The 18981-nt window shown below is 38.8% G+C and overlaps 1 protein-coding gene across 1 annotated transcript; it reads right to left on the reverse strand.

Annotated features, from left to right (window-relative positions):
- Positions 1-978: 978 nt before the first annotated feature.
- Positions 979-18543, reverse strand: NTMT2 (N-terminal Xaa-Pro-Lys N-methyltransferase 2). Its single transcript, XM_006211107.4, has 4 exons — positions 18390-18543; positions 7888-8063; positions 2513-2762; positions 979-1713 (listed from the first exon to the last, which is right to left on the reverse strand). Exons 1-4 carry the CDS (start codon positions 18541-18543, stop codon positions 1442-1444), a joined length of 852 nt encoding a protein of 283 aa, XP_006211169.1. The 3' UTR covers positions 979-1441.
- Between the last annotated feature and the right edge of the window lie 438 nt (positions 18544-18981).

The following is an 18981-nucleotide window of genomic DNA, read 5'->3' on the forward strand; positions in this document are numbered from 1 at the left end:
CTAGTGTAAAAGAAACAAAATGCCTGGGACAGGCCCAAGAGGATTCAGTTGATTTGCTCCAAGACACAGAGGATGCAAACATGAGTAGCCTTGCTTTGCCTCACTTGGTCTGTTTGGTAAGCGAGTCACCATTTTATTTAATTCTTGTCTCTGGCTTCTTCACCAGTGGTTCTAATTCCCGTTCTGTTACGTGCCCCTAGAGCATTGTGAGTGGCATACTGCGGCTGGAAGGTGCCCGTGGCAAAGTAAGGGACATAATTTTCCAGGATATAAATGAAACTACCCAGGCAATGTTACATCAAGGTAGTAAATGTTATATAATAATTATTTTCCTCCCAAGTTAGAGTGATGACTTCCAAATATGATATTTATGGTGACAGCATATCCATCCAACAGACATTCTTACATTGATGGCATTTCATAGAAGACTCAATATATATCAAAACACAAGCAGGTTCTTCAGCGCAACAAAGATATTGGAATGTTTTAAATACAGTAGCAGTTATGTTCAAACATTCTGCTAATAGAAATTAAGTTGCATTTTTGTTTGGGGAAGATTTTTAGATTACTTTTCATTAAACCTTCAATTAATCCAGTTAGTTCAGTTTTCAGGTTTATCATTTCGCTTCTCTTTCCAAGGTACGTTCATATCAATCAAGGAAACAGGAGCAGCTGCAATGAAGCAAGTTGTGTTGGAAGCCAATAGCTAAAGTTAGATTATCAATGACATTTACTTATATGTTCACAGCTGAAATTTCAAGGGTAAAACAGTTTCCCCTGGAAGGAGACATTTCCTCATCACTGAAATGCAGACTTCTGTTATCAAATTACATCCATATTACCTCACTGGGTGGTGAAACTGACCCCAAGTAGAAAGTGAAACCATACACTTTTTCTGCTAAAGCTAAAGACAAAATTAAGTAACGGACTTGTTTTTATAAAATTATTTTGACTGGTGCCTTCTTAATTGGGGGGAGATTTTTGTCTAAGACGGTAGTATTCCCAAAGGGGAAGGAAATATAATGTATCTAGCATGAGGGCAAGAAAGGTGGTCTAGATTTTACCTCACCCACTCTTAACTAATCTATAATGCAAATCTTCAGAGACCAAGGCAGTTTAGATTTTGTGAACATTGCTCCCTTTTCTGGTTTGTGTGTGTGTGTGTGTGTGTGTGTGCCCTTGTACAGTTTCAGTGTATACAAGCAGTTTCTTAAAGCATTTTTCCTGATGTCACACTCCATGTATCTTTTGGAAAATCCACAGACCGTGTGCGTGTACTTATATAATTAGTGGAAACTGGTACAAATTACATCAATCATTTCCAGACATGCATTGCCTCCCTCCCCTTCATTCCTCCATCAGTTACAAGGGGGCACCTCAGAGCAGAGCACCTCTTCCCAAAGCACCTCTGTGTAATGTGGCCGTTCCCTCCCACTGCTGGTCAGGCATGTCCATCGCCGTGCAGGGCGAACATCCATACGGGGATGCACTGCTCTGGGAAGCCATCCTGCTTTTCCTGGCCCAGCACCACCAGCCCACTCTTCCTAATGAGGCTGCTGAGGATGTCCATGTCCCGAGTCACACTGCTGTCAGAGAGATCGAAGACGCAGCCCTCCCGAGCCACGTTGTCCTTCAGAATAATGATGCCATTTTCCTTCAGGCCGTCTCGGCACCGGGAGAGAAATGCAAGAAGGTCTTTGTCAGTCAGGTATCCTACGGGTGAGGCCAAGTAGATAGGAGAACAGGATGAAATGGCAGGTGGGTAAGGAGGTGAGTAGGAAAGATGGAATGATCACAAGGTAAAAAAATCAGGAGCCTGCTTGTTCACTCTTTCATGGATTATTTAACAGCCTGAATTGTTTTACTGCAGGAGGCCTTGAGAATTTAGGTAAGAGGACAGGTACCCTCTCTGAGGGGAATTAGTGCACTCTCTATAAAATAGATTCTCTTCTATCTAGTCTATCTACCTCCCAGGCACAAGACAAACTATTGGCCATCCCTTGGGTTCCCTCCATGTCCCCTGGACAACCCAGCTGTATTGTCACTCCTCCGTGTCTCCTACACACGCACGCGCACACACACGTACACATACACACACCCACGCGCACACACACACTCAGACCAAAATCTAATTCACTGCTGTCTCATTTCCTGGAGATTTAAAACTAAGAAAGTCTAGTCTTGCCAATAAATGGGGATGAACTTTTTTTGGCCCCACTTTTTAAAGTTTTTCAAATATTTAAGTTTCCTCTAGGATTTCAGTTGGTCCAAAGGCACTCCACCCCTCAGGATGGAAATCGTTCCGAGGATATTAGGGGAGAAATCCAGAGGACCAGAGCTTTGGGAGCGTTCCCACGAGACCTAAGGCTAACGAACTGTTCTAAGCACAACTGTAGCCAGATCTCCCTTTGTGTCTTTGCTCCATCTCCACAGACCCTGAAATTAGCCCCAGGTATTGTCTTCTCTAGCTGGGAAGGGCAGAAGGGCAGATGCAACGCCATGCAGGACTAACCAGTGACCCACTGGATCCAGATGACGTCGTATCTCCCCAGTGGGGGAGTGAACTCCTGCAGACTGTAGCAGTGGTAGCTTTCTACCTTGTCCCCTTTGGCCTGCAGGTAGCTCTGGGCTTCCAGGAGGAACGATTCCATCATGTCCACCAGTTCCACAGTGTTGAAAACCGGCAACAAGACGTGCTTGCTGACCCTTCCTATCCCAGAGCCGCAATCCAAGGCACAGTCCGTCCCAGCTCTCCCGGGCCCCTGCGGAAAGGTAACTTGTGGCAAACTCCAAGGACAGACACTCACTCTGAGTCTGAGACACTCCATTACCTCTTTATGTCAACTTTATTTGGGTCAGCTTCATAATTAAATGCACTATTTTAAGTGTACCATTCAATGAGTTTGGACAAATGTATACAGTCACCTACACACTACCACGTCAAGTTATAAAGTATCCAATTTTTTTTTTTCAAAAAATATCCAGACATACCTAGCTTTTGCCTTCTTTCTTTTATCCAACTATAGGTCTTTAAAAGAATTTCAAAATAAGATTTTAAAAAATAATATCTAAGGTTTCAAAACTTGGTAATTTTCTCTAAAAAGTGGGCCATTGAAAGCCCTATGAAAATTGAACTTTGTTAACTGTAAACAAACCCACAAACGAAATGGACCTGCACTGTAGCTTACTGCCTTGTTTAACAAACAGAGCAAGAGCAGAGCAGTGAGGCCCTTCCTGGGTTTTAAAATTACTTGTCAAATGCATGCAGTGAGAACATTTCAATTCATATTGGGATGACTGAAATTTTCTGTTTGTTTTTTTCAAAACTGATTCTGGGTCTCTGAATTATCTATGCTTCTTGTGTGGAAGGTAATGTTTAGGACCTGAGCTGAGAGCATGATAACTGTTTCAGTCCCAGCCCAGGATTTTCCTTCAAATTCAGCCCTGATGGCTTACAACACATTCACGGGGATAAAAGGTTGTTACAGCAAAGTCTCCTCATCTTTTTATGCTAAAAATTGTTTTCTGCTTTTGTACCAGAAACGACATGATTTACTGGGCTCAAAAGCCCTGAGCAATTTTTTAAGTAGGTCTGTGCATTAAATTAACTGGAGGTGAAAGATGTGTAGGTGGTAGAGGTGGGAGGAAATCAGCCAATGAAAACTTTCTCGAACTTGCTTCTATAAAATAATATATACATGTATGCACATGTATGCATACATGACCAGTATATAGCTATGACATGTATGTGTGTACATAGATGTGTGTATAAAGATTCAGCTGGTCTAAATTATTTGGTCAGAATTGGAATTGCTGTTGAATAGGTTTTATGCTAGAAAGTACAGTAACAAGATACTTGAAGTTGTCAGTCAAGGTCTTAAGGCGAAAGCCTGCTCTTGATTTCTCAGGAAAGAAGGATTAAAAAAATAAAATAGAAAACCTTGGCTAAGGATCAAAAAGGTGAAGTTTGAACAGAAGGAAACATCAGAAATGCTGCTCTCCAGTCCACTCAAAAGGGCTTCTTTACAGCCAGAAAGGTACAATGAACAAAAAGTGAAGCAACTGTAACTTCTTTTCAAAGGAAATAATAATAACCCTGATAATGCGTGCTTATATGTACCAAGCTCTTTGCAACTATAATAATCAAAAAATTCCGCAAGATGAGGATTCTCCTCCAATTAGGAGATGAGGACACTTAGTACACAGCTAGTGGCAGAAGTAGAATTTGAACAGGGAACTATGTGACTCCAAAACCAGTTCTGTCGTAGGGCTGTCACCTTGAGTGCCAGGTCTGATTCCCTTGGTAATGTCTGCCTAAAGCTATGTTGTGAAGAATTCTAAGGCTTCATTCAGACATATCAGGAAGAGGCCTATGATTGACTAGTGATGTCTGCCTTGAGTATAGGAAGGGGAGGTGGTAGTATGTGTGCCATGTGTTTGCCATTCCTACTTACACTATGCTCCTTCCGTCATTCAGATATTATAATTTAAACTAAACTAATTCATAAAAAGAGCCTAGGCTAAAGGTTTCTGTTGTGAAGGCCATAAAAGAAGCATCTTGTAAGTAAATTCATAATATGAACAAGATAGGGAAAGAATAGGGAAATTATTTTAAGCTACTGAAAATGACTTTAGTAGAAATCTGTGTGCCAAAAAAAGATTCTCATCACAATTTTTTCTTATTATTTGGCCCCAAAGCCTCTATTGATCACGTTGCTCACATCATTGTAGGATGTGGTTTTAGACGCTGAATCATGGAATAATTAACCTAAGACCTCAGCGATCTATGCTAGAGGATTTCAAGGTTATAACAGCTGAGCACCTCTTTTTTCAATGAGCAAATAAATATGAAGCTGCTCCGGTTAAAGGGAGGCAGGGCCTCACCCGCTCAGCCTTCCTGTCATTCTCCCAAAAAGCCTTTAAAGGATTTCGCCCACCATTTTTAAACCATTCATATCTAATTCCCCTACTTTTCCAAAAAAACTGAGGCCCAGCGAGGTGAGTGTATTTTTCACGCATTTAGATGTGTGATATTTGACTGCAGCTATTCTTTGAAACAACAGTTATTTACAAATACAAAAGATGCCTTTCACTCAAACCCTGTGTACCTTGGCCTCTCACCACCACTGCCCAGCTCTCTTTTCCATATTACTCCACAGAGTTGGCACTGACTTCATATCCTGGCACCGAGCTGCTTCCACGTTCTCTCATTCACATGCAGCTCCTCTGAGAAGGGTTATTTAAAAACTGATCTCAGGGACAACATCTCTAGCCTCTTGGACACCACAGCTGCCCGTAACTGTGATTGGATTGAAATTTAATGCCCTTCCATGAATGCGACCAGAACTCCATGCAATGTGTGATTTCAAAACAAGATGTTTTGTTATTTTCATGTTCATTTATTATGTTATCCTCATAATTATGAGTTCATATTAAACAATTCTCTTAGGAATTTCATTTTAGTTTTGAGCCTGTCTGTATATTTTGTTTTGAAGAACATTATCTTTGGTTTATTCCAGTTGAGTTTAGAACTAAAATGAAAGTACTAAATGCCATTTTATAAAAAACATGAACTACAACAAGTGAGACCTAGATATTTCAGTCATCCAATCTCTGAACAATGTCGAAAGATCAATGCCATCAGATACTGATTACTTTTTATAAATGGTTACTTTCCCCAATAGGAAGCTAAAACTGAATGAGTTATCAGGCCATTGACATCATTGTGGTATCATTTGTTTATTTGCTAAAGTAAACCCATTTGCAACAAGTTTAAATACTTTTTCCCACTGTCCCATGTCCCTAAGTGTTGAAAGGAAAACAAAACTTTAAATTAAACAGTCTGCCTTTTTGCCAGTTGACATAAGGATAAATCACGTCAGATACTCGTATTCCCTAACTCCTCGTCTCTTGACCTGGATACCAATTTAGGATATTATTAAGGTCAGAGTACCAAAATATCATTTCTTTAAAAAGACCATGTTTGGACTTAGTTAGAAGTCACAGCTTCACAATGAGCCTTGTCTACTAAGAAGGACTCCTTATATTTGTTTGAAAAGAGCAGGCTGCTCTTTTCCAACATAAATATGCAAGCACAAGGCTGTTTCCTTTCCCAGGTCCGTGGGCGTGTGTATGGGCTCTGTCTGACCAGAATCCCTGTGGTCAGCCTGGCATTCCACACGGAGTGACAAGACAGCTGGATTACTAACTAAGCTTCTGAAATGCATTGGGATCAAAGTCGGCCTCACCACCAGGCAAGCAGGAGGGGTTGCTCTCGGCCAGATTGGAGGAGAGTTGATGTCTGTGGTCCACAGAAAAAAAAAAAGAAGAGGGATTTTTTTTTTTTCTGTTTCATGAGGCAAATGGAAAAAACATGCCGTGGTTAAGAGCAGGGAGTGTAGTGTCAGACAGACCTGGCTGCGCTTAAGTCCCGGCTTTGTCTCGTACCAGCTGTGTAACCCTGACAACTTACTTAACCTCTCCAAGCCTCAGTTTCCACAACTGTGAAAACAAGGATAGTAATAGTACTTGCCTCCCAGAATTATTATGAAGCATAAACGAGACGGTGCTTCTAAAGTGCTTATGAGAGTGACTGACGAGCTCAGAAAAAGTGTTCAGTGAAATCAGTCAGCAATACTGATTTAAAAATATTCCGGGTTAACCTGACCCATAAACAGCCCCAGTCATTATCCCCAGCTCCACAGTCCCTTATGGCTGCAACTGATACCCAGACACTTTGGCTCCAAGGCTTGCTCCCCTCTGATCCTATTTTCTGTACTCCAGCACTGGGTGCTCCAGGGAGACTGGATGTGAAGTGAGCCTTACCTCAAACACTAGGGGTATTCTTAATATACTTCTAAGTAGGTTGAAGTCTTGACCCCAAATATTTATAATATTTATAATGTTTCCTTTATTAGAATAAATGGGCTCCAAATTTCAAAACAAAAAAACAACTTCATAATGAATTGGAACAAAACCTGTTAGCTAGTCAGGACTTTGTCTTCAGTAGCACCAACAGCAGCTGTATTATGTGGGTTGTCTATTCTAACAATTAAATGAAGTATCTTAAAGTACAACAAATGCACTTTATGAAAGCCTGTTATTACTAGAAATAGCAATAAGTTAGATTTATTGGTAATAATTATGTGCACTAATGTAAGCACTTGACACATATTATCTCATTTGAGCTTCACATTATCCTATGAGCTAGGTTCTGGGGCTATGCCTTAGTCACAGGTAAGAAAAGTGAGGCTTAAAGCATTTAAGAAATAAGCCCAAGGTTGCTTATACAGTAAGTAGAAGAACCATGTGAACCCTGAGCTCAAAATTTTAGCCCCTACACTATACTATCTCCATATGATCTGGAGGTAAGGAGGTGGACCCAAACAAGAAGTCTACAAAGAGATCATACTCTCAAGGCAATGTCTGAACTATATATAAAATAATATAAAGAGATTCTACTACATTTACCATTTTTAAACCAAACATAAGCCTACATTTTTACTACACTGAATTTTTAATACAAGGAATCAGTAAATCACCCCAAGATCCCAAATGGCATGATCTCATCAATCATCTGGGTGTCAACTGCCTATGAGGTTCTGAAAGAACTGTCTTCTTAATCCCCAAATTGTAACATTGACACTGCTAGCTCACCTTCCCTGAAGCATGAAAAATTAGCCGGTGCTAGGAGGATGAAATGCCAAGTGGGAGAAACCAGTCATTTGATGTGACCCATCCTTTCAGAACATCTTAAAACAGGCTTTCACGCTAAACTCTTGGCTGAGCCATATGGCTTTAATATGACTTAAGTGACAAATAGAAGCATGTGAGCTCAATATTTGCAAGGACTTTGCCTCCTCCTCAAATTGCAGTTAGATAACTCACCCCAACAAATCTCCTAAGAAATTCCCGAGAGGCCTGGATATCTGGGTTGGAGAGTTCAACGAAATTTCCCATCATGCCCTCTTCTGTGGCTGGTACTTCTTGGTAGAAAAGTTTGGCTCTGGCATAGAACTGCATCTCACCATTGATGACTTGACTTGTTAAAGCATACAATTTCACTGCAAATGAAATATTATTAATAATTAGTAACATTTAAATGACAGAATAAATAAAATCTTATCATGCATTGAATATTCTCTTAGAAGCCTGAAAATTTGTGCTGTGGAGAAAAGGGTCCCAGTTTGAAGTCAGAATATCTGGGTTTGAGCTCTGGCTTAGTGACCTACTTGTTATGTAACCTTGGGTAAACTTCCTAATCTCTATGATCTTCAAATATCTCATGTATAAATCACAATCATGTGGCATTTTCATGAGTTAATAACCCTAGAGTTTAATTAAGGAGTAGCTTGACATATATTTTTAAAAATTTGAACAATGTTTGCTTCAGTAGAATAAAGAATGTCACAAGTTTCATAGTGAATTTTTTCTTTGAGCTCCAAATATTTTATGAGAATTTAATCATTAATCTTTATTTCTAATCACAGGTTAAGTTAGGGATGGTTATTTTAGGTTATGGATTCCCTTTTTAAAGCAATGCCTATCCATATATCTCTTTGTACCAACATTACAGAATATGTGCTTGAGCCCTATCTTCTGAAAATAAAATAATAAAAAGAGATATAATACTTATTGAGCAACTATTCTGAAGCAGGTAGTGTACCAGGGACATTCATATATACTATGTCATTTCACTATTTCATAAAAGATGTGAGGTATTATTTTAAGGCATTTATTTTTAGAAAAACGTGTGTTCCCACTTCTGAGGGGTGAGTATGCACTTAACTGTGTTTTGTAAACCAAAAGGCACCCTTGAAGATACAAAATATTTTAATTAGAGGCCATTTAGGAGGAATTGATAGAAAGTGAGACGAAAGGGAGGAACTTCCAGTTCAAGACTGCAAGCTGAATACATGCATTTGTCCTCCCTCCTCCCCAGTACTCCCCAATAATTGATTTAATAAACTCAACACATAACAATGAAAAAAATGAGGAGCCCCCAATGGATTCATGATTTTGACATATTTCTGCAAGACAGAAACCAGATGGAACAAAGCTAAAGAATTTGCAGCTCAGGACTGTTGCAAAAGGAAGTACGAGTTAATAAAAAAAAAAATTGTGTACAGGTCAACTGATGAGGTGACCAATGCACCCTCCCAAAAGAAACAAGAAGCACAGCTATAATCCTAGGAAGGTAAATACGTCTCTTCTCTTAAACAAAATAATTAATTGCCTAGGAGAACTGTATCAGTTAGTATTGGGATCTATAACTCTACTCATTCTGGCATATAGAGGATTCCAAGTGCCTCATCTGCTCACATTCATCAGAGTCTGGTAAGATCTACCTGCACATGTAGTGCTTCTTGTCATCCTTTCTATTCAGTGGAGAAGTATATGACAGAGGAAATCTTCTCCATTACCCTGTCCTTCATTCCTAACTATGGATAAATAATGATTTCCAAACACAATGGGGTAAAATGGCATTCTGAAAGACAAAGATAGAGATAATCAGAACTGACCCCAAAAGAAATAAAAGTAATCCAGGAAATGAATGACAATTTAAACCAAAACTAAATAAAAAACTCATACCCTTGAAGAGATGTGAGAACTGGTGCATCCATAAATCAAAGGTAAGATACCAATAATAATTTAAAGAATAATTAAGAATTCTTAGAAATGAAAACTTTGATTATTGAGAACTTTGGAATATAACATTGAGTAAACTTTTCAGGACATAAAGGAAAAGATAGATATGGAAAATAGAAGTAAAAAGATTACAGCTATGATTCAGAAGGCCCAACATCAAGCTAACTAGGATTCATACAGAAACAGAAAATGGAGGAAGAAAATCATTAGAGAAATAATAGAAGAAAATTTCGCAGAGCTGAAAGAGATTATGAAGTCCAAAAGTATTGAGCAAGATGGTTTCAAAAATACCAACAGTTGAAGTCACTTTTATACATATCTTTAGAAAACTTCAAAACACAAAGAGTAATAAGAATATCATTAAGTTATTTAGTGGAAAAAATTTTGTTGACCTTCAAGTAGGGTTAACAGATTTAACAAACAAAAATATAGAATATGCAATTAGTTTTGAATTTCAGATAATCAATGGATAATTTATTAGTATAAGTATGCTTGAAATATCACACACTGCATGGGACATACACTGAAAAACTGTTGATTATCTTAAATTTAAAATTTTCTGGCATCTTATATTTTATCCAGCAACCCTTATAACACAGACCTCATCAGAAACACTGGAAAACAATGAAGCAGTGCCATCAATATCTTGAGGCAAAATAATTTTGAGGCTAAAATTTGTTACCTATTCAAACTGTGAAAGAATATTTACCCTCATATGTTTTCATTCTTCAGAAGTTTCTTGAAGCTATATTCCATGAAGGTTAAATGAGGGTTAAAATCAAAAGAAAGACACTGTGTTGAAAGAAAATGAAATTAAGCCAGGAATTCAATGAAAAGAAATCCCCAAATGACAATTATTATCAGATCCAGGAAGAAATCAGTTTACATTACAACAGAAAACATAGACTTCAAAAAAAAATATATCTTCAGGAAGAAGAATGAACTAGATTCTGGGCAATAGACAGAAGTAGGTAAGAAGCAAGGAGACATTAGTGATTTTCTAAAGAAGACATATTTTTAACCTCAATCAACAATAATAAAAGACATGAAAGGCTCAAGTAAAATATACAACAGTATAAAAATGTTATGATCAAGATATGAAGCAAACCAAAATATGATATAATTTTATGTGGAAGGTGTGGTAAGAAAAGAGAAGCTATTTAACTTTTAACCAGGAACATTTTTCTTCCAGTAACACCAAGATTGTGACATTGGACTAGTGTACTACTTGGCTCTGAATTGAACAATAGTTACATAGTCCCAAATTTTGTTTCTAAAAGTCAAAAATCCAATAAACACCATTACTATGCATTGTAGTATGTTTCACCTGCGGAGTTACATCAGTATTTCCTAACTTGAAGACACTGGAGCCAATGTTTGGACCCTTGAATAATCATGAATTTGCTAAAGGAATACAGGAATCAGTTCCCACGGACTTTATTTTCTAGAAATTAACATTATTATATACTATGTCTACCATATATATTAACTAGTACATAGATTGTTATTTTAAAAATACAAAGCTTTTAAAATTATTAATAAATATATAGATGCTTTTTTGACATTTTATACACAACTTAGCTACTGATTGAGAAAATACAACATTAAAAGGAGAGTCCTCATGTTCAGAAACATTGGGAACCACTGACCTACACCAGTCTCCTTCTTTAGCACTTGGTAAAGTGTTGTGTAAACAGGTAACTCAATAAATGCTTATAAATTCAACAGGGATGACAAAAATCAAGCATGACCATGCCAAAAACATGACTGTTCCAAATTCTCTGTATGTCTCAGAAAACCAGTCTAGGAAATCACAGCTCACAGAGTCCTCCCACAGTTGAATGCTTCTTGGGATCACAGGCAAAAGCCACAGCCCAGAGCCCTCCTTGATCCAACCAAAGCAGCAAAGCAGCCACACTCATCATCACCTGCTTAAGTCAACTAGTTGGTGGAGTTTATTAAAACCCTTAATCTGGAAATGGGAATGGCCCATTATGCCAGCAACATTTAGACCACAAGTGAATGCCAAGCTCAGCAGGGGTCAGACTCAATAGGTACGTTTTTATGGTTATGAGCTTGAGTTCTCATTTTCACCTAATTGACAGGAACATTTCACTAAAAAGATATATGAGGTGTAATGGCCAGCCCCAGGTTCTCCCCTCCTGATAGCTCCCACAATGGTGCCAGTTGATTCAGATAAGGCAATCAGTCATCAATCAGCCTGTGCCTTTTTATTACAGAAATACATCTAGTGGCTTATTGTTGTAGGGTTGTGAAACGTGTGGTAGTCTAAGACAAAGGCTAGACACTCTATTAGTTCTTGATATAATAGGGTACTTATTTCTTGACCTACATTATGAGCTCAACCCCCAAAGAACTTCCAATGGCTTACTTGTTACAAAAAGAAAAACAGAGTACAAGTTAATTTGCCCTGAAGAAGAACAAAGATCTTGTGAACTCTCAAAGAAAAATTTGTTTAGAGCTAAGTGTTTATGTTTGCTGAGTATCTTTTTTCTTTCTTTTTGTCTTTTAAATAGTTGGATAGAACTGTTTCAGACTCCATTCTAGATGTTAGAACTGTTTGTCAATTGAAAATTGACCTGAGAGTCTTCAGAGGACTGTAGGCTAGATTTAAATAGTAAGTTTGAAATGATTGAGACAGTATATTGGATCAAGTTAGTCTTTTATTTATAAAGAAAAGAAAACCCACTAGGAGATGCCCTTATGAAGTATAAGATCTTCCATAAAAGAGATTTGTAGATGATCACTTCTCAATTTAGCCATTAAAGACATAATGGTAAAAAAGGAAGAAAGAAACGAAAGAAAGACGGAAGGAAGGTGGGAAGGAAGAAGTATCTAGGCACAGTGGGATATTGCTCAGCCAAGGAAGAAAATCCTGCCATTTGCAAAATGAATGAACCTTGAGGACATTATACTAAGTAAGATAAATCAAAGAAAGATAAATACTATATGATCTCACTTATATGCAGAATCTTAAAAAAAAATCAAAGTCATATCTATTTTTTTCACTAACAGGGAAGGGTGGGAAGTGGGATTTTATCAATGTTTCTGGTAGAATCCAAAAGTCTGGGTGTGCCAGAATGCTAGAAAGTTGTCATTAACAAGTCTTAGAATTACACAGAGAGGCTCTCCAGGTTTTATTTGTTCCCTGCATGCTTTAGTTGTCTGGTGTTTCTTGCCTCTAAAATAGTAGACAGCCTGCTCTGAAAGTTTTAGTAGGCTTTTTCCTTCTCAGCTGTGGGCTATTTCAATGTTTCCTAAATTCTTCTCAGCCTCCAACACAAATAAGGTAACCAAAGATGTGAAGGGAGGGAAAATACCCTTTCCCCATTTCTGCAAGGATGTGGCCAAGCTCAGACCACATGGCACATCCCCTGCCCATGGGGCTGAGCATCTTCCTAACTCTCTATTCTTACTTGGGTCTTCTACCTGACCCACTGTCGAATTTGAAAAGGTCAGAATTCAGACAAAGATACTGGGGACAGATTTTTCATGGTGAGATTTTGCACCAGAAGAGTTCGAAGCTGATTCAGCAGTCACCATGCTTCCTCTGTATCTCTGCAGCAACCCGTGGCAGTCTCTATCCCTGTCCCCACAGTCCACAAAAATAATCCATGGGTGTCTCTCTCCTACACTAAACCCTTCAGGATAAAGCTCTACCTTATCTTCCTTGTAACCCCAGGACTTACCATTATGCTTAACACACAGTAGGCCTCCTCTGAATGCTCACTGAATAAATGAACGTTGAATAGCTTTTTGTTCTTTGAATACTTACCGGTTCAACAAAGTGGTGAATGTCTATAGGGAAAAGCTGACATAATCACACATAAGCCACACTTTCTGTAGTTTGTGAAAAACTATAGGAGGATATATCTCTTCTCCTAATTAGGCATGCCCAAATAATTAAAAAAGAGTAACTGTCATTGATAAAATATGTATATATGTGCTCCAAATGCTAACTGGATATGTAAGGTAGAGGTGATTATCTACAGAAGAAAACAAGGTGTCAAGAGGTTAACTAAATTGCCCACTAGTGAGTGACACCCCTGGGATTTAAACCTAGGTCTGTTTCAATCAGAAACCCATATGTCATCCCTCTAACACTGTGTATCTGAAAATCTGCTCATATAAAAATGATCTTGCAGCATTTGCATTGCAAAGTAAGAATACACACTTGAAAAAGGTGTCACTGTGCAATAATTTGTAAAGCAATGCCTGCCATGGGGATGAAATTGATTTGAAAAGTGCCAATAGTTGTATGCTGAGTTTCATTTGGAACTCCCAAGTGTATTATAGGAAATGGATTTTATTAACTCTAGTTTTTTAATTGTGATGGCAAAGCCCCAGCCATTGTTCTCAATTTCCTCCTTAGAGCCTAATTCTTCTAAAAAGGGGTAAGTCAAAGGGGTTACTAACCATTAGTGGGGACCTCCTATGTGCCAGGCATCAGGCTAGGCACTTTCATATCATCTCTTCACATTAGCTCTTTTAATCCTCACGATGACACTGCAAAACTGGCATGATCATCATCATTTTACAGGTAAGTAATGAGAGAATCAGAAAGATTTAGTAACTTACTCAATATTGCACAGCAATGAAGTGTCACAGCTGGGACCTAACCCAGACCTATTTAAATGCAAAAGCCTTTGTTCCCTCTGCTAAACCACATGGCACTGTTGTTCGAAACATGACGTGAGTCTAAGCCTTTAATGATGTCCAGGAGTAATAGATTCTTGCATAATATATAATTAATGAATATTCTTGTACTTCTATGTACTCGGAAGTATGCTATGGATAGAGCTAGAAAATTACTGGACTTAATTTATGTGAACATCTCCAGTTGGGCCGTATCTGGGCCCTTGTGAGCGCAGATACACAAATTGGAGATTTACATAAATTGCTTTCCTAGTTTACTTCCTATTGCTCACAAACAGCCACCTTTGGAAAATTCATTCACTCCAAGCCTCCAACGGAACTTGAACCTATTCACTGGCCCATCCCTCATGTTAAATATCCTGATAGAAAGCTAGTGCTCCTCATAGACTATGTTTTATATTCCTGTCAATTAAAAATTTTTGACCCAATTTATATTGCTCCCTGCATTAGTCAGGTTGCCATTGACATTGGTAGGCAGCATGATTTTGCAGTTTAAAAAGACACACTACTATTTTGTGGTTGACTTTATTCCTTTGATAACTATGTAAGTTTAAAAAAGTAAAGCTCTAAACGTTCTCAGAAACAATGAACAGTCCATATATGTAAATTAAAAAAATTTATGTACTATAAAAAAAATGATCTATCAAGCCATGAAAGACATAGAAGAAACTTAAAAGACACATTACTAAATGAAAGAAGCCAGTCTGAAAAGGCTACAAACTGTATGATTCCAACCAAATGACATTCTGGAAAAGGCACAGCTACAGAAACAATAAAAAGATCGTCGTTTTCAGGGGTTTGGGGAGAGGGAGGGAGGGAGGAATGAACAGATGGAGCACAAGGGATTTATAGGGCAATGAAATTATTCTATATGATACTATAGTGGTTACATGTCATTATGCACTTGTCAAAACCCATAGAATGTACCATATCAAGAGTGAACCCTAATGTAAACTATAGCCTTTGGTTGATAATAATGTGCCCACGTTGGTTCATTGATTGTACCAAATATGCCACACTGATGAGGGATGTTGAGGGTAGCGGAGAATATATGTGTGGGTAGGGAGGGCTGTGTGGGAATTCTGTATTTTCTGTTCAATTCTGTTGTGAACCTGAAACTGCTCTAAAAGAATAAAGTCTATTAAAAAAATTAAAATAAAATAAAATAAAAAGACAGACTCTGGAGGTAGACTGCCTGGCTTCTCATCCTGCCGCCACTCACCACCACGTGATTTTTGGCAAGTTACTTCCCTCCTCTATGCAACAGTTCCTAGGATATAAGGTAGGGGAAATAACACCACCACCTCAAAGGGATGCTGTGAGAATTAAATGAGGTAAGAAATATGAGCAAATATATACTGAGAAAAGTAATAGGCTTGTTCCCATTTCTTTTTTTTTTAAATTGAAGTATCGTCGATTTATAACATTATGTTAATTTCTGATATAGAGCATAGTAATTCATTTATACATATATATTTATTCCTTCTTATATTCTTTTTCATTATAGGCTATTACAAGGTACTGAATATAGCTCCCTGTGCTGTATAGTAGGACCTTGTCGTTCATCTATTTTATATATTGTTCCCATTTCTTTGTGGAGATCTGTTGTATTCAACGGCATAGCTAAGTTTTCCACTGGGGATTTTTAGTAGGCGTGTACTTGCTTCACCATGAATCACTGAAGCTAGTTGGGGATATGTCAGCAAATGTCCCCATGACTGAATGTCACTGCCCGGTGTGTTGGTGTGAGGCTGGCTGCTTAATGCCGGCAGTTGAAGGGAGGGAGGAAGGAAAGAAGGAATCAAAGAGTCTGGCTAGCCACTGTTCTTGCCATAATTACCCCCAAACAACAAACTCTCTGTGCAGACTCTGCAGTAGGGTTCCCCAACCTTTTAAAAGAAAGGCTTTATTTTCATTTCTATGAAGTCTTGAAATCATCAAGAGGAGGGGAAGCCAACTCTAAAACACCTCAGTGGGATGGCGAAGGAACACTTCTACTGGCTGCGTTTTATTTCCAAACTGAAAAGGTTAACATCCCCTGCAGCCTGAAAACTCCCATATACTGAATTAAGCTTATCGTCGCTGGTAATGCCTGTTCTAAGGAAGGCTACGTGGTGACTTCCAAAGAGGCCTGGCTCTAAGGAAGGAAAATAAAAACTAATGCTTACTGAGCATTGACTGCTTTCACATACGTAATTGCGTTTAATCCTTCCCACAGCCCCACAGCTTTGAGGAAAATGATGCTCAGAGACTTTAGAAACTTGCAGACGTCATTTCTCTATCAGGAGCAGTGCCAGAATTGGAAATCTGGATGTTGGTAACCTGCAATTAATTATAAGTAAGGGGCCATTTAATTTGTCTAATACTGAGTTCTTTTTAATTCATCTTTAGCTACTTTCCAAGATGAGTTTCTTTTCTCTCTAATAATTTTTTTTTTTAATTTGGCAGTCTTCTGCCCCTTAGTGAGTCTCTCTTTGCTTTGTTGTTTTCAGTTGGGCTTGTATTTTTATATATTTTAAAGTTTACTTCTCTATTTTTTAAATGAAGGTACTGGGGTTGAACCCAGGACCTCATGCATGCTAAGCATGAGCTGTACCCCTGAGCTATACCCACCCCCGTTTAGTGAGTCTCTTGTAAGTTACTGTAATTGATACCTTTCTCCAGACTAATGCAGCTTGGGCCAACAAGCTAGGTTACTGAGATGTGGCCCAAAGAGTGTCTGTAGAAGAGCTACACTCTGACAATGCATGGAGCGGCCAGAACCTCATCATCTGCCGAATAGACTGTTGCAATTTTTTCATTTGGATACAAATGAGAGGTATAATATTTCCTGAAAGAATTACCTATAAGTAACGTGATCTACCAGGAAGAGTTCCGCTTTTAGGTTCTTGCTTTGGGGTCTAGATGAATTTAGTATCTCTGAATTTTCTTCCCTTCACTTGAAAAAATAAGCTAGGGAGAAAGATAGAGAAGGGGGTGGAAAAAAATAATGACATTTACCCTATCTATCGCATAGTGTGGCTGGGAGGACCAAATAAAGTCATAAATGAGAAATTTTTATGAGAAATATATATAAATATGACATGAAAATATTTGTATGTCTAGAATTAAGGATTCCCCTCAGAAATGGACTTACAGAGACTGCCTATGATAGGCTGCTAACATATAGTTTTGAATGCAGTACAAAGAATTATATAGCTCCTTCCACGTCTGGAAAGCGTGGCCACATCAAATGCACAATGCGTCTTTCAGCAACCTTGAGAAAACAGACTGGGGCTAATACATGCTCTTCCGGCTTCCATTGGGGGAAAATACAAATCAAAGGGGGAAACTTCACTCTTTACTTCCTCTTCAGGTTGGTAAGTGTGCCCTGAAGTAACCACTTTCTTAGAGATGGAAAAGAGGGGTGTAGAGAAACCAGATAAGCTTTTTATTGCCCTGTTGTCCAATTCCCTGAGAACTAGAAGAAATAACTAAAATGGAGACAGACTACTGCCCCAGTTTTTCTTAATATTCAAGGACCAAACAAAAATCTGCTCCTTTTAAGCTCTCAGACTATTACCGTGACTCAGGAAGGCCAGAAAGGATCACCCACACACACACACACTCACACACACCAACAACCTTGTTCTATTATTGTTTAGTCTCTCTTTTTAATTCTTAGTTGATATACTACTGTATTATATTAATACTCTCATCTTTGAGTTGCCTAATTTGCCCACCTCTAAATTTTTGCAAATATTACCAAAAAAATACCCTTCCAAACTTAGGAAATTAATTTCTATAAGCCTGATACTCCGGCAGCCAACACCCAGGGAAACAAGTTCCCCGTGTCTGAGGGTGTATGAAGTCCCAAAATAGGTGCTCGACCTGCCAGGGAGCATTTGATCTCTGCACTCTCCATGAAAGAATGCCATTGAAACATTTAAGCCCTCTGACATTGGTTGTGGCTCTTTTTATCTGAAAAGTGTCCTTGTTCTAACTCCTCTTGCAAAAGCCCCCCAAGCTCACACAGTCCCTCCCGTCCTTTCTTGTCCCTTATCTTCTAGCACTGACTCACTCACCCAGGGGAATATTCTCCAGCAAGTAGAGGTAGCTCTGAAAGAAGTCATTGCAAATGGCCTTGTGAAGAATAAAGGACATGCTATGTCGACAGAGTTCATCATCGGTCTTCTGCCAGCGGGATCTGAAGGCAAAGTGGGCTCCCAGGTGGGCCATGGTGAAAGCGGATAATAATTACTCCTGCAGAGAAAGGAAGCCTGCCTGGCTGTTTCTTTGAATTAGACTTCTCTTCCTCCACGAACTTGAGACTGTCATTTTAAACCAGCCCGTGTCCATCTATATCAGGAGAGGTGTCATGGGGTGTGGGGGGAGGGGTGGGCAGACACGGGAGGTCAGACTCTTGGCACGTCTACCGCCTGATTGCTTGGACGACACCACTCCAAGACAGCAGGTGCTAAGCAAAGATGAAAACAGGCTGAGTGAGATCCCGCTTCATCCAGGAAAAAGCAGGCCTCCCTCCTTCAGCTGCCACTTCAAACAGGCAGGAGTACAACCGGCTAACACTCTGAATATTTGCTTTAATTTGATTCCGAAATTGGAATAGCCTAATTTCCATTTCAAAGAGTTGTGAATATTTTGCAGGAGATCTTGTTC

Source organism: Vicugna pacos, chromosome 21, assembly GCF_048564905.1.
Source record: "Vicugna pacos chromosome 21, VicPac4, whole genome shotgun sequence".
Taxonomy (NCBI): Eukaryota; Metazoa; Chordata; class Mammalia; order Artiodactyla; family Camelidae; genus Vicugna; species Vicugna pacos.